This window comes from Oryzias latipes, chromosome 3 (genome assembly GCF_053564925.1).
Source record: "Oryzias latipes strain Hd-rR chromosome 3, Olatipes_Hd-rR_3.1".
In the NCBI taxonomy this organism is placed as follows: domain Eukaryota; kingdom Metazoa; phylum Chordata; class Actinopteri; order Beloniformes; family Adrianichthyidae; genus Oryzias; species Oryzias latipes.
In genome coordinates this window covers 20360202-20373489 of record NC_136239.1, presented here as the reverse complement: position 1 = coordinate 20373489, position 13288 = coordinate 20360202, and the positions used below count along the sequence as shown (strand labels likewise).

Here is a 13288-nt window from a genome sequence, read left to right as displayed (position 1 = left end):
ATTTCTCACTCTGTTTGAGATGTTTAACGGAGAAGTAAATGTAGTGCAACTTGTTTTGAACATGCTATCAAATATGCAAGTTTTATTTTTTAGCATGCAAACCTTTAGTAAATTAGGCCTTTATTGCTGTCTAATATAACAATCCTAACTCCCTACTGTATCTTCCAAGGTTTTCACCCGAAAAAGTTTGAAGTAACTCATCTCCTCCACCACCTTTTGCCTAACTTGGCATGAAGTACTTTGTCGATAAGTGATCCCACTAACATATTGCCTCTGCTCCTTTGAGAGTCCTTCTCATTTCATCTGTCTTTAAAAACCTTTATTTGATTTATTGACTCAACCTTGATGCCTCAACTTGTGGGTCTTATTCAGGGACAAATGTGTTTCAGCTTTTCTTTCCTCCGATGTCTGTCTAAAGCACACTTTTGTTCCCCCTTCTCTTTTTCTCTAGGTTCTTGATTAACCTTTTCACGGTTAATTTGTATCTTTTCTTCTCTTTGTGGCCTTTAACATCTGCTGTGATTGCTCACAACTACCTGGTGGTCATCAGTAAAGTATATTTTTCACAATCGTCTCCCCTTTTCGAAAGAAATATAAAAGCTTCTCAATTTCTCAGAGATGTCTTTTATTGCCTGCAGGAAAGCTAAATTATTAAGAGCACTAAAACATTGTGAATTCCTTAAATCACACCAGACAACATATCTTCTGAAAATACCGTTTTTAAAATTCCTTTTTTTTGGCTTAGACACAAACATATTTGGTTTAAAAAACAAACAAACTCGGGCACGTGTAAGTAAACATTACTACAGCATTTTGAAAAAACACTACTATGGGTATTTTTATATAGGAAAATAAGGAGGTAATCTTAATCAAGTAGATTTTTGTCATTTGATTAACATTACTGACTAAAAACAGAATATTTTTTAATAAACAAGTGCGTAATTATAATGACATGGATAAAAATGTGGTTAAACCTGTAATATTCTAAATAAATCAAAAACCTGTCATAAATGAAAACAAAACTCATAAATAGATTATTATTTAAGCTGCAGTCCCATGTGATATTGCTTTGCATCATTTATTTGCATTGGCTAAACATTGTTATTCAATAAATCAAATCTTGCAAAAAAATATGATCAATGTCAGTTCATGTGTTTTAAAATATCAATGGGATATTTTGCATGTATGACCAAACTATTAATCAGATACAAGGTAAATGCTGTATGTTGATTTTGATTGATCAGCTGCCATGGCCTCGCTGATACACAGCGACGTGAAATCCTGACAGGGTTATTAGTCGCTGTAAATGACGCACACTTTTTTTTCCACTATGGGAGGACATTTGATTTTGATGTGTCCCTCCTTTGACCAGCAACCCCTCCAGACAAGCCAATGTTTTTAGGTGAGTGTGTGCAGTCAATCAGGGATGAGCAAATAATAGTACAACCCTTTAAAAACAAAGCTAAACCATAACACTACCGTAGCTTTTACAATGAGTTTATTCTTTCTCATTTTTTTATGTTTACTCATAGCAACTATTGAAAAGAAAACATCCCCAAAACGGTTATATGTATATCTCCTCTGACGTTTTTAAACAAAAACAAAAGAAAATGATGTTAGTGAAGGGGCTGCACGGTGGCACAGCGCTTAGCAATCTTGGCTCACAGAAAGAAGGTTCAAGATCTGGCTGCATGTTCTTCCCGTGCATGTGTGGGTTTTCTAAGGGAACTCCGGCTTGAATGTGAGAGTGCATGGGTGTGTGATTTGTAGCCCTGAGACAGACTGGCGACCTGTCCATGGTGACAGTCTGGTTAAGATGAATATTCAGGTCAGCAGTGACCCCTAAACCTTTCCTCATGTATCATCATTAGGTCGAAATGCCACTTTGTGCGATACTTCGCACCGAGCACCGGCACCATGTTCCATGTTGCCCTAGCTGCACTTTATCCTAAATGCTAATGAGCTTTGTTTGCCGGTTAACATGCTGCATTAAGAAAACATGATAGACACAGCGGCAGCCAATAGTGGCCAATTAAGGTATTTGACCACCATTCGGGAATGGTGTTCTCAGAATTTAATGTGGTGACTGACTTAAGAAATCTGTAGCTTTGAACAGAAATAATAAACTGTTTAGGGTAAAATAATTTCACAAATTTATGTTTTTTAATTATTATTTTTTCTGACTGGATCAGAACAGAGTTTCACACACTGCAAAAAAAAAACATTATGCCTTTCATAATCACTCATTCAGATTTCTCCCTTAACAACCATCCATTTAGTTAATTGATTTAGCTTCAGCGTGGCAGATGTTCTTCTCCTGTAATTTCACACAAAGAAGTCTCTGATATTGTAAGACAGAATATTGTTTCAGAAAGGTTTTACAGGCGTCAGTCTGTTATAGCTGGATTTCTTTTCTCTCCATCTCTCTCTCAAGCCACCTGTCACTCAGCTACCTGGCTCCCTCTCGCTCAAGAATGACTGAATGTCATGTTTGAGGTCACTGATCTGCTCAGTGAAGCCATTAAGGCTGGAAAGAGGCTTTGTGGAGGTGTGCAAATGTGGATGTGTTCTCCTGTGCCTGATAATGTAATTCCTGTGTCAATGGGAAAAATAACGACTTGGTCTCTTTGATTTGACCACCCTGTTCTGAGAGCCCTGTACACAGAGCACTTAAATGCAAATGCTGGACAGGAGGAGGATGTTGCAGTGTTAGGCGTTGTAGCAAAAAAAATATGACTAAAGGACTAAAAAACACTATGTACAAATATCCTAGAATTTGCCCCAAAGTGTCCAGATGGAAGAGGTGCAAAACCATTTATATTGAAGAATTCTAGTGATTTTGATTTAAATAACTGATTGGACAAAACATAAGGCCTTATCACACAGCCGCTACGTACAATTTGCCCGTTGTTGGAGGAAATTTTGGTCTTTCATGATACATGCTTTATATACGTAATTCATAAGTGTTTCTTGCGTTTGTCATTCGTTCATGTGCGCAAATGTCCGTCAATGGTCTTAGCCAAAGGATCTTTACGTATATTCGGTTTTGAGCTGTTCAAAATTTTTGGTCAGTTGAGAATTGCACAATTTATGCATTTTATCGCAGTTTATATGCAATTATTAAACCACACCTAATTGTGTGTGATGCAAATTTGTGGCTTTCCATGACCGTTCAATGTATGCCCTTGTATGACTAACGGACTTTACACGCATGCACCACACAACTATAACTTTCATATTTCGTATACGGTGCACGTCTCATTTATGTTATTGACGCACGAATCACTAATGAATTGCATATAAACAGTGCAATAATTACGCAGGATTTATGCGCGATTGACACATTGTGTGACGGGAATATAAATCAGCCGATCTTTTACCCCTCCAGCAGTCTACACCGAGTGGGGGTCTCCCACCCAGAGGGCGCTGCACAGAAGGGGAGGGGGGCCGGGTACAGCTGACGCGGGTGCAACTCTTTAGGCATGCCAGGCCCTTCTCATGGTTTTCCCAGCTACGGCTATTGCCAGGGGCGATCCTTGCCGAGAGCATTACAAGGGCCTGCGGTGGGTGCTGACCATGGTGCTGACGCAATGTAGTTTCTGCCCAGTGCTTTGGGCTCTGGCGCCTAGCAGCTGACTTAGAACTGCTGCAAACCTGAGGAATCCGACTGTTTCATTAAAATGTAGCATCACGAGAGTCTGCGACGGGTGCTGACCATGGTGCTGATGTGATGTGATTTCTGCCTAGTGCTCTGGATGTGAAAGGGAAGAAATTCAATGAAGCACATGTTTACGTGTTCTTTGCATGGTTTATTTATTCTTCTTCCGAGGTTTTAACAAGGTTCATTCGTAGTACATCTCTGACAATTTCACATAAAAAAACAGAACTTTTCTAATTTTTTCCACATATTTTTATGTGTTACCAGTTTTCATTTGTGAAATATGCGCAAAGTGTACATAGCAACAGTGTGACACAGCCATAATGTTCATATAAATGCGCCTTTTTTTGCCTTAAACATCTTTTTTTTTATATATCTCTGAGGTCTGTTCTATGTACAGCACAAACTTCCTGGTCATACCCACCAGGCTCACATTACCTATTGAGGCAAACTGACTCATCTGTCTTCACCGCCCCATGAAGAGCATATTCTGACAGCATGCATCACAGTATATGGCTTAGCACTTTTGACTGTAGAAGAATGAGAACTGCAGCAAAACACAGTAAAGCCTCCATCAAAAATTTACTGGCACAGACACGCTATGACTGCATGATATCTTCTTTACCCGCAGCAAAAGGAAAGCCCAGAGCATAATCAAGGACACCAGTCATCCTTCCCACATTTTTTTTTCCTTTCCTGCCATCTGGAAAACGCTACTGGAGCATTAAATTATGCACCAACCCGTTCAGTAGCAGCTTCTCCCCACAGGTTCTAAGAACAGTCAATAATGCCTGCAAACACAAAAAAACTGTTTATGTAATTAACAGCTTTTGGATGATTTTTATTTTAATGATAAATGACTGTGAAGCAGGTGAAAGGGAACAACAAAAGCATTTCTGATCAACTACTGCATTTATTTCTGACTGCTGAGGCTTCACTTTTATTTATTTAAAAATGGGCCTTTTTTAGCAAATGTGATAAAGAATGTGACATTTATCTTGTAGATATAAGAGTATAATCAGGGCTTATTCTGCTAAAAGACCTGTTCGGTCTACAGGTAAAAGAGCACACAAGAAATTCAAAGTTTCACTTGGCAAGTGACAAATAAAAGCTACTCATTTGTCATCAGGCTGTGGATTGTGTACAGGATGTGTTTCCTAAAGAGGTGCAGGGTGTCATGTGGCAAAGTGAATCACACCTTCAGTAGATGCAAGGGATGAATCATGCTGTGACCGGATTTTTAAGCTTATTAGCATTCTCTTTGAACTCGTTCTACTATGTATGGAGGGCGGTAAGGAGTCCTTACAATGATCATATTTGCCAGTCAGAGGGGGAAAAAAAGTGTCAGGATATGTGTCAGCTCCCAAGACGCACACTGTCACTTCCTATCTCCCTTCCTGCAGCAGCACCACTGACAGCATGTTTATCCAGACCAGGAGCAGCAACCGCTACCAGGCAGCAGGTCACTCATTTAGAGGCCTAAGTGAAAATCACCATATGGTTCATGCTTTTGCTCAAAGTCGTTAAATTATTTAAGCCTCTGCATTTGCTTAAATATTTAGAAAACAAGCACATATGAAACAATAGTTACAATAGTTACAAAAGAGCTTTTGGGGAACGAGTTCACTCTAAAACCCCAAGCTCCAAATTTTAAATGTCTTTGGAATTACTAGCTTTTGGTCTTGAGCAATACTTGATAGTATCAATCAATCCCTTTATTTATACGGCACCTTAAAGACCCACTCTGACTAAATTTTGTTTTTGGTGTTTTTAAAATGTTTTTTTTCCTCATGATGGAGAACATAAGAATTTTGAGATTAACAAATCATTTCTGAATGTTTATTGATTCAAACTGTTGTGAATCAGGAACAGATAAAAAAAAACAGTTGGAAAAAGCCTATAGGTGTGCCACAAGCTCCCTACTCCGCCTTATTCTGATGCATCCTCCTGCAGACAAATAGATCCGTGTACGCCTTTGTTTGCCTCATCTGTACTGGAATTCGGCTCAAAACTGGATAGCTCCAATATTGCTTGCCATTTTTGTTGCTACAGTAATGTTAAGTTGGGGGAGTGAAAGGCTGTAAGCTAGTGGGAGAGGACGTAAACAGATGGATGATGGGAAGGGTGCCACCAGTCCTTCACGCAACTTAGATGTAAATTTCTAATGTACTATTGCCGCTTTGCAGAAACTATGTTGTAAAAAACGACAAAGGTTTTTGGATTTTGGCTAAATACGGCATAATCATAATTAAAAGACAATAGAATAAAAGATGATCGGGTGGGACTTTAAATTTAGGAGGTTTTGTCTTATTTGCTAAACGAGTTTTTAAAAACGGACAGTGAGGATTCCTGCTGAATGCTATAATGCTATACAACTGTTCAAATAAATTATATCTTGGTTCTATCTTATTGTAACCATTTTTTTTTTTTTTTTTCAAACCATCCTCTCGTACCACAAAACATCAAATTCCAGAATAAACCCTGTTTGAAATAAAAAAAAAAGGTTATCAATCGTTTGTTCTTGTTTTACTAAACAGGAACTTGGCAACATGAGGAACAACAAACTCCTTTTTAAAAGGGCTAGTCCTTCCTCCACACATACTGGAGGACATAATGACCAAGAGTTGTTTAGTGTCCTAGCTGAAGATATAAAGAAAAGAGACTTGGACTGATAAGGTGTCTTCACTAGAAGGTTTCTTTAAGGTGGAAGATTTTTTCCCTGTAGAATGCCCTGCAGCAGCCTCTGCTTTGGAAGGTCATGGTGGTTCTGGGTTGTATGTTTTGAGCAGTTGAATGCAGCTGCACTTTCGCCTGAAGCCAGAGCTTTCTGAGCCAATTCAGTACAGGTGCAAACGAAGTGGGTGCGCCCCTGAGCGGTATCATAATCAGTCGATAAGAAAACAGTCCTGCATTCTGCTGTCATCAGAAAAAAGAGACCCAATTATTCCCAGAAATGTAAAACACAAGTGGATTTTCAAAAATTGCAACACGTTCTGTGAATAAGACTTGATGTTTGATATTTGTTTAACAAGAAAAGGGTTGAAGAAAGGCACAGTGCAGCACAAAAAATGATACACCTCGTGTGTCTAAAGATTCATAACCCCGTATTGTAACAGTATCTGTCCAACACAAAAGGCCTCCAGCTCTCATCTGTTTGCTCAGCTGCTTGACAGGACAAGTTAAAAAGAAATTGAGATGAAAATAAAAACGTTTCAAAATATTTTTATCAATTTCCTGTTTTTAATCACTTTATTACAGTGACCCTGAATGGAAATAACACCAACAAATAATTTAACGCAAGAACATCTTAATGATCACAATGACAATTAAAGAAGCAAAATAATTAATAAATAAAAAACATTAGATTTTAGAAATCAAGTCAAAAATCCAGAAACCAAAACACACAAAAATTACCAAATTACCGGTAAACAAAATAAAAATGAAACATTTCGGAAAATTAGTATGGAGCTTATCCAGTAAAACTACATGCTTGTTTCCTTTTGGTTGAAATGATGGACAGATCTCATCATCCAATCGGTGATCCCGATAGAAAATAAAACATTTCAGAAACCAAAGGTGATGTCCAGAAATGAAAATAAAACATTAAAACATGAAACAAAAGAAGCAACCACAAACTATTTCACTTTTTAACATTTCTTTTTGAAATTCCTTTTTTTTTTAAACATTTTATTTTAATTTTTTTTTAATTTTTTTGGAATTCTGTTTTGGTTTCTGAAAGTTTGTTTTCATTACTAAGATGTAATGTTTTTTTTATTCATTTATTTAAGTTGTCATTATGATCTTTTTATATGTTTCAGCGTTGAGGGATTTGTTGGTGTCTTTTGCACTTCAAGGTAGTACTTTACCATCAATAAAGTACAGTGGCAAAAAAAGCATGTTTCTTATAAATTGTACTTCTTTTGCCCTTTCCTTTTCTTCTTAAATGAAGAAAATTCCTATTCTATTAAAATGAAAAACAAATCTGCCATAATTTTTAACCAAGAACACAGAGGATTATGCTGCTCCTTTGAGTGTGGACATGTGCACTCACCTGATAAAGTTATCTACAGGTGTGCAGCTTAGCTAGATTTGTCTATGGAATGTTTTTATTTACTGTCCTGGCCTTATCTTGCAGTGTAATGAATGCCACAATGAGCATAGGTTAAACAAATCATTATGCTGCACGCTGCAGTCTTAATGCACTGCACCATGGGACTTTGTTTGGAGGGGGGCTTTGGTGCAGCAGGTGTCGGGATTTGTCTCCCAGAGGACTTACTTTCACAGTTTGCTGTGACATGTTGCTCTTTACCAGCAGGAATTATTACAACAAACCCAATTCATGTTATGTTTTAGTAGTGTTGAAGAAAAAAAAATGCATACATAAATAAAAAAATAGGAAAACACACAGAAGCCTCCGTACACCCAAAAGCCTAAATATTGCTCATGAATAGCATTGCCTTTGTTCCCGTGCAGGACTTTCATAACATTCAAATGTTTAGTTGTGGTATGCAAATATAGAAGCACAACAAATAAAATCTGAATACACTCTCAGTGTTAATGCTTTGGAGTAAAAGGAGAGGGGTTATGAATAATTCACAAGCAAAACTGCTGGTCAACCACCACATCAATGGCTGGTAAATAATTCAGCCTGCAGACTGGGTGAGGAGCTGCTTGCCCCTGATTTCTGATTGAGAGACACAGGACAGGGCCTACTTATGGATTCTTGATGGGTTTTACCACATCAAGAGGGGAGGACAGCCAAAGAAGAGAGGAGTCCACAAATAATTCATAGGAAGGAGCTGCTGATGAGCAAAATGATGAAATCCAAAGTTTGTTCACTTAGATTGCATGATGAATTTGTCAATAGCCGCATTACTGTTTTGTGTGGGTTTTTTTTTTCTGCAGTCTTGGCAGAAGAATAGTAATGACGCATTTCCATTCTGTCCAGGGGAAACTAGGAGCCGTTTTTGCGTTTAGAGTCAAGGTCAGTGGCAAATGAATAGCAACAGCAAACAGCAATTGTGGGATGTAGATAAGAAAATTCAGAAAATAAAATCAACCCTTGCCTGGACGCACAACTCCCTACACAAATGTGAAAACGCCCCCAACAGAGAACGTCTTACAGAATCTCCCCCTTTTGCTTACAAACCACACATCAGCATTCATTCAATAAATTCTCTCCAAGCGCTCACACAAGGCACGGTGGCGTTCATGTGCTCCTGTGCATTCACGTCCCGGCACCTTCCATTATAATGAGTTGCACCAATGTTATAGTGACTTACAAGACTAATATGGTGTGAAATATGCAAGATGTGGGCACGCTCACCCATGTGTACAATGGAATCAGAGTGCGCACTGGTATATGTAATTGATGTTTTTGCTGGTCATACTGTAAAATGAACTGTCATTAAACCCCCCCCCCAAACTACCTCCCAACACTCCCACACACATATGCATGTGCCTTAGATTTCAAACATTAGCTGCATTTTTAATCAGGAGAAGAGCATCCTTTGTGAGCCTCCACCTTGAACTGCCACATTTCTGCCTGATTAGCTCTTCTTCAGGCAGACTGTGGTGCAAAAGCATAAAGAACATCACGTAGCGTGTGGGATCATCATCTTTTGAACAGCAGAAGAATGAGTTTGGAGTTGATAGAATGATGATTCCAGTCAGGCGCAGAGGAGGACACTTGTGCTCCACTTTAGCACTTGGTGAGATGCCAATCAGAATTGTTTGCAAATCCAGTCCCACAGAGACGATATGATGGTTTCATGCAAACTAGACTCAAGGACTGTGATCAGGCACACAAGCCGCCACAGGAGCTGTGCATATAACTGCACCACATCTCCACCTTTTGCTAACCTTTTTTTTTTTTTTTTTTTTTTTGCTTATAGGTAAAACCAAATAAATTCAAGGTGCCATTGTAGCTAATTATAGTCTCTGCCAGTTCTCAAAGTTCTGGCTCCATAGTTTAAAGGTTTCAAGGCCTGCTAGCTTACTTCAGTGTCCCTAATGACCGCTTTTTTTTTAAAATCAAAACCAAAAACGACAGTTCATTTCAATAAGTTCACGCTCCATAATTAAAAGCAGAGTTTACAGGCATATTTGAAAGCATGAACATTAAGGAAATGCAAGTCAATGCAAATCATTCATCAAGCATACTTCACTAATTGGATTAATTATTTACTGCCAGCAATACTTTTTTCTTTAAAAAAAAAAAAATCAGGCTTTGCACACCCACACACGTTAAGTGCATGATTTAACACTATACTGACAGAAAAATGAAATAAAAAAACATAAACACTTAATAAATGTATGAGTATACCTGCTTCACGTCAAGGTGTTTAATGTTATTCATTAGTGGATTCATTAGATGACCTTACTTTGCTTTTAAAAAGCCCAATTTGCATGCTTGTTGTTGGTTGGTTGGTCAAAAAATATGAAGAAATTTTGTCAAAAGAGAGACAAACATTAAATTGTAATTGCAGGTAATTGAAAGAAACCTATGGAATTCTTTTTTTTTTAGATATGGAAAATGAAAAATGCTGCAGTTAGGATCCAGTCAAATGTGTTGTCCTAAGGTTCTTTAGTGCTTGGTGCTACAAAACAGAGGGAAAAAAATGTTTAACTGTATTTAAAAGACTGCACGCACATTCTGTCAACAGCCGTACACCACATCAATACGCTTTTTCTAACGTCAGAGGTAAAACTGCCTTTTTGGCAAACTGCATAACAATGTCTTTAAATAATAAATTTTAGTGATAAACACTTACAAATGTTTGAATTTTTTTTTGTTTTCTTCAGTTTTAGTTTTTTAGTTCAGGATTTATACTTTGAAGAAATCTGTTTTACTGTACTTTTAAAAAGCAGCTTCACTTTTCCTTCATTTTGAGATCCAGTCTGATGAAAAATGTGTCTTTAACATGTTCTTGTGGCATTTTTCTGATGATGGAGGACATTAAGCTCAAAATTGCATTTCTGAGTATTTCTTTATTCAAATTGTGAATGAGAAGCAGAAGAAAAAAAAGCAGTTTGAAAAAGAGTTTATTTGTAACGTCAAATATGCTGGGCGGGCCACAAGCTCCCTGCTTTAAGCTTTCAGCAATGGGGAGAGGAAGGGGGGCGGGATTCCTCTGCACCCACAAGTCAGAGGTAATTTTCTAATGAACTGCTGCTTCTCTGCAGAAACTATGTTCTAGAAAAAACAGATTGTTTTTTTTTATTTAAAAGGCTACTGGTAAACCACTTTTACAAAAGATGATCAGAGTGAGACTTTAAAGACAATTTAAGAAAAAAAGGTCAAATAAAAGCTTGTTCATGTGCTAGCTGCTTCATCCCTGAACTTCCTGACATGCTTTAACATCACACAAGAGGAGGAAGCTTACTGTTGGCTCGACTGTGTTGACATGTCCTGGGTGTACTCATGCAGATACTCAGTCAGAAATGTTTACCAAAGGAATCTTCTCCCAAATCCTGTTTGGAAATTTCAATTTACCATATCAGAACAAATTCTATAAGCTTTTTAATACAATTTATATCTAATCTAGGGTAGCAATATAAAGCAAACACACTATAGAGATGAAATATATATAGTGTCAGCAAATTGTTAGCTGATATGAGGCTTACAGCTCGCACAACAAACCCCCTTCCTCTGAGAATCAGTTTGACCCAGCGTCGGAGTGCAATTTGTCTTGTGTGTGTGGTTTTTCTCGGACTTGTTTGCAGCTAGCTTTTGTTGAAATCAAATCCAAGAAATAGCCAGGAATGGCTTCCAGCATGGAACAGCTCATTGAGCATTGATCTAGAAGGTCACAGCCACGACTTAAACAGACAGGGGTCACCATTCATCCTCCAGCATTTATTCTTTTTCTGTCTGCAAGTGCTGCAAGCCTAGACAAACTGCACTTGTGCAGAAGGGTAAATGTTAAATTTCAACACAAGGAGGTTTTAACTCCAAAATCACTCTTTAGAGGGATCTCAGCTAGCTTTGAGCAGACTGCTGCACTGAATCTTCACTCCTAAGAGGAACACGTAATTCCTACTTTTACAAAATAGCAGCTGAATGGCGAAAAAACATGTTAATGCATCGTTAAAGTATATAATATTTCCAAATTATAGCAATCTTCAATACTATTGGTAATACTGAATGCTCATTATTCATTATAAAATTACAAATTGAGTTTTTCAAAACTACAGGTCTCTCAATAAAGAAGAGAACAAATTAAGGAAAATAAATAACATGTTAAATCCAAAAATAAACAGTTATGGCAAAACAAACAGAATTCCTGTGTTTCCTCCATTTATTTAGTACAATGTCATGGAGTGTTTCATTTGCAAATAGCGAGCACTATCTTTGGTTTATTTTGGGGTGGATTTTTTTTTTGTGTCACACTGGTTGATGTAACACCTTTTCTGAGTTTATCAAAGGGGGTGGGAGAGGTTCAGCTGCGATGCTGAGCTCTGAGACGAGTCATGCGGGTAAGAGGCTTCTGTTACTTTATACAGCTGCCTTGATAATTTATGATGTGATGTGTCACTTTTGACACAGCTGCCATGTTGGGAAAAGTTGTTGTTGTTTAACAGCACAGCAACTGTGTCAAAATCTGTACAACATAAAAGTGTGAGGTTATTATAGAGATTGTGCTGGGAATTGCTCTTTTTTTTAACGTGAAACAATGCCATGGTAACCCTTTTTTAAACAAAGAATAATGTGACAAAAATATCTGTGCATGTTTGGTGGGAACTAAACAGAACTTCAAACTAAAAGTAAAGAAATTATGATAGGAAATCAAACTTTGTTTAAAAAAAAACATTTGGAAGTTTGCTTTAACCCTTGTGCTATCCTATGACCCCACCCTTAAATTGAGGTGTTATTCCTACCATGACAAAGGTGGATAAAGGTGGAAAGATTTCATGTAATCCATGGACACCAGTGAAGATCACAAATCATTGAAGAAAAAAGGTTCAGAGCACTGTCTAGTGGGTCTAGATGACCCAACTCCCAACGTTAAAGTGCCTAGGATAGCACAAGGGTTAAAAAGATAACTTTATTTTATTAAACCCTTTAACCGGTGATGTCACCAGCGACATCCAAATAACGCACGCTCTGTGACCTACCGTAACTGCTCAGCAGCTGATTCTGATGAGAAGAAAAACACCTTTTCATATCAGCTTTGCACCAACACAACTGCCTGTATGGGTGGATGTGGGCAGGCAAAAAAGTGGGCAAACCTGCACAGGGGACAATGGTGGTCCGCACACATATACAATACATACATACATATATATATATATATATATATATATATATATATATATATATATATATATATATATATATATATATATATATATATATATATATATATATATATATATATATATATATATATATATATACACAATATATATATACACAATATATACATATACAATATCAATATAGAACACTCAGTGAGCCTGTAGGGTGAAAAGTTCATGTATTTTTTTTCTATACGCATGCTGCGGGGGACAGGTCTTAGTGAAGCTTCCACCACATTGCTAACTACTTGCAAACACAATGCAACCCACGACAAAAAAAAAGTAAAATGTGAGAACTCAGAAAGGTCATACTAATCAAAGTAATCTAAA

The 13288-nt window shown here is 37.5% G+C and overlaps 1 protein-coding gene across 6 annotated transcripts in view; it reads right to left on the bottom strand.

The window, feature by feature from the left end:
* gpc5a (glypican 5a) overlaps positions 1–13288 on the bottom strand; it is a 124013-nt gene that overhangs the window by 48848 nt on the left and 61877 nt on the right. The window contains exon 9 of one of the 6 annotated variants that reach the window (XM_020713154.3): positions 3361–4449. The exons of the other annotated variants lie outside the window; for them this stretch is intronic. Coding sequence (XP_020568813.1) covers positions 4372–4449 — 78 coding nt within the window. The 3' untranslated portion in view covers positions 3361–4371. Of the gene's footprint in view, positions 1–3360; positions 4450–13288 lie in introns of those variants that run through there. 6 annotated transcript variants of the gene reach the window in all.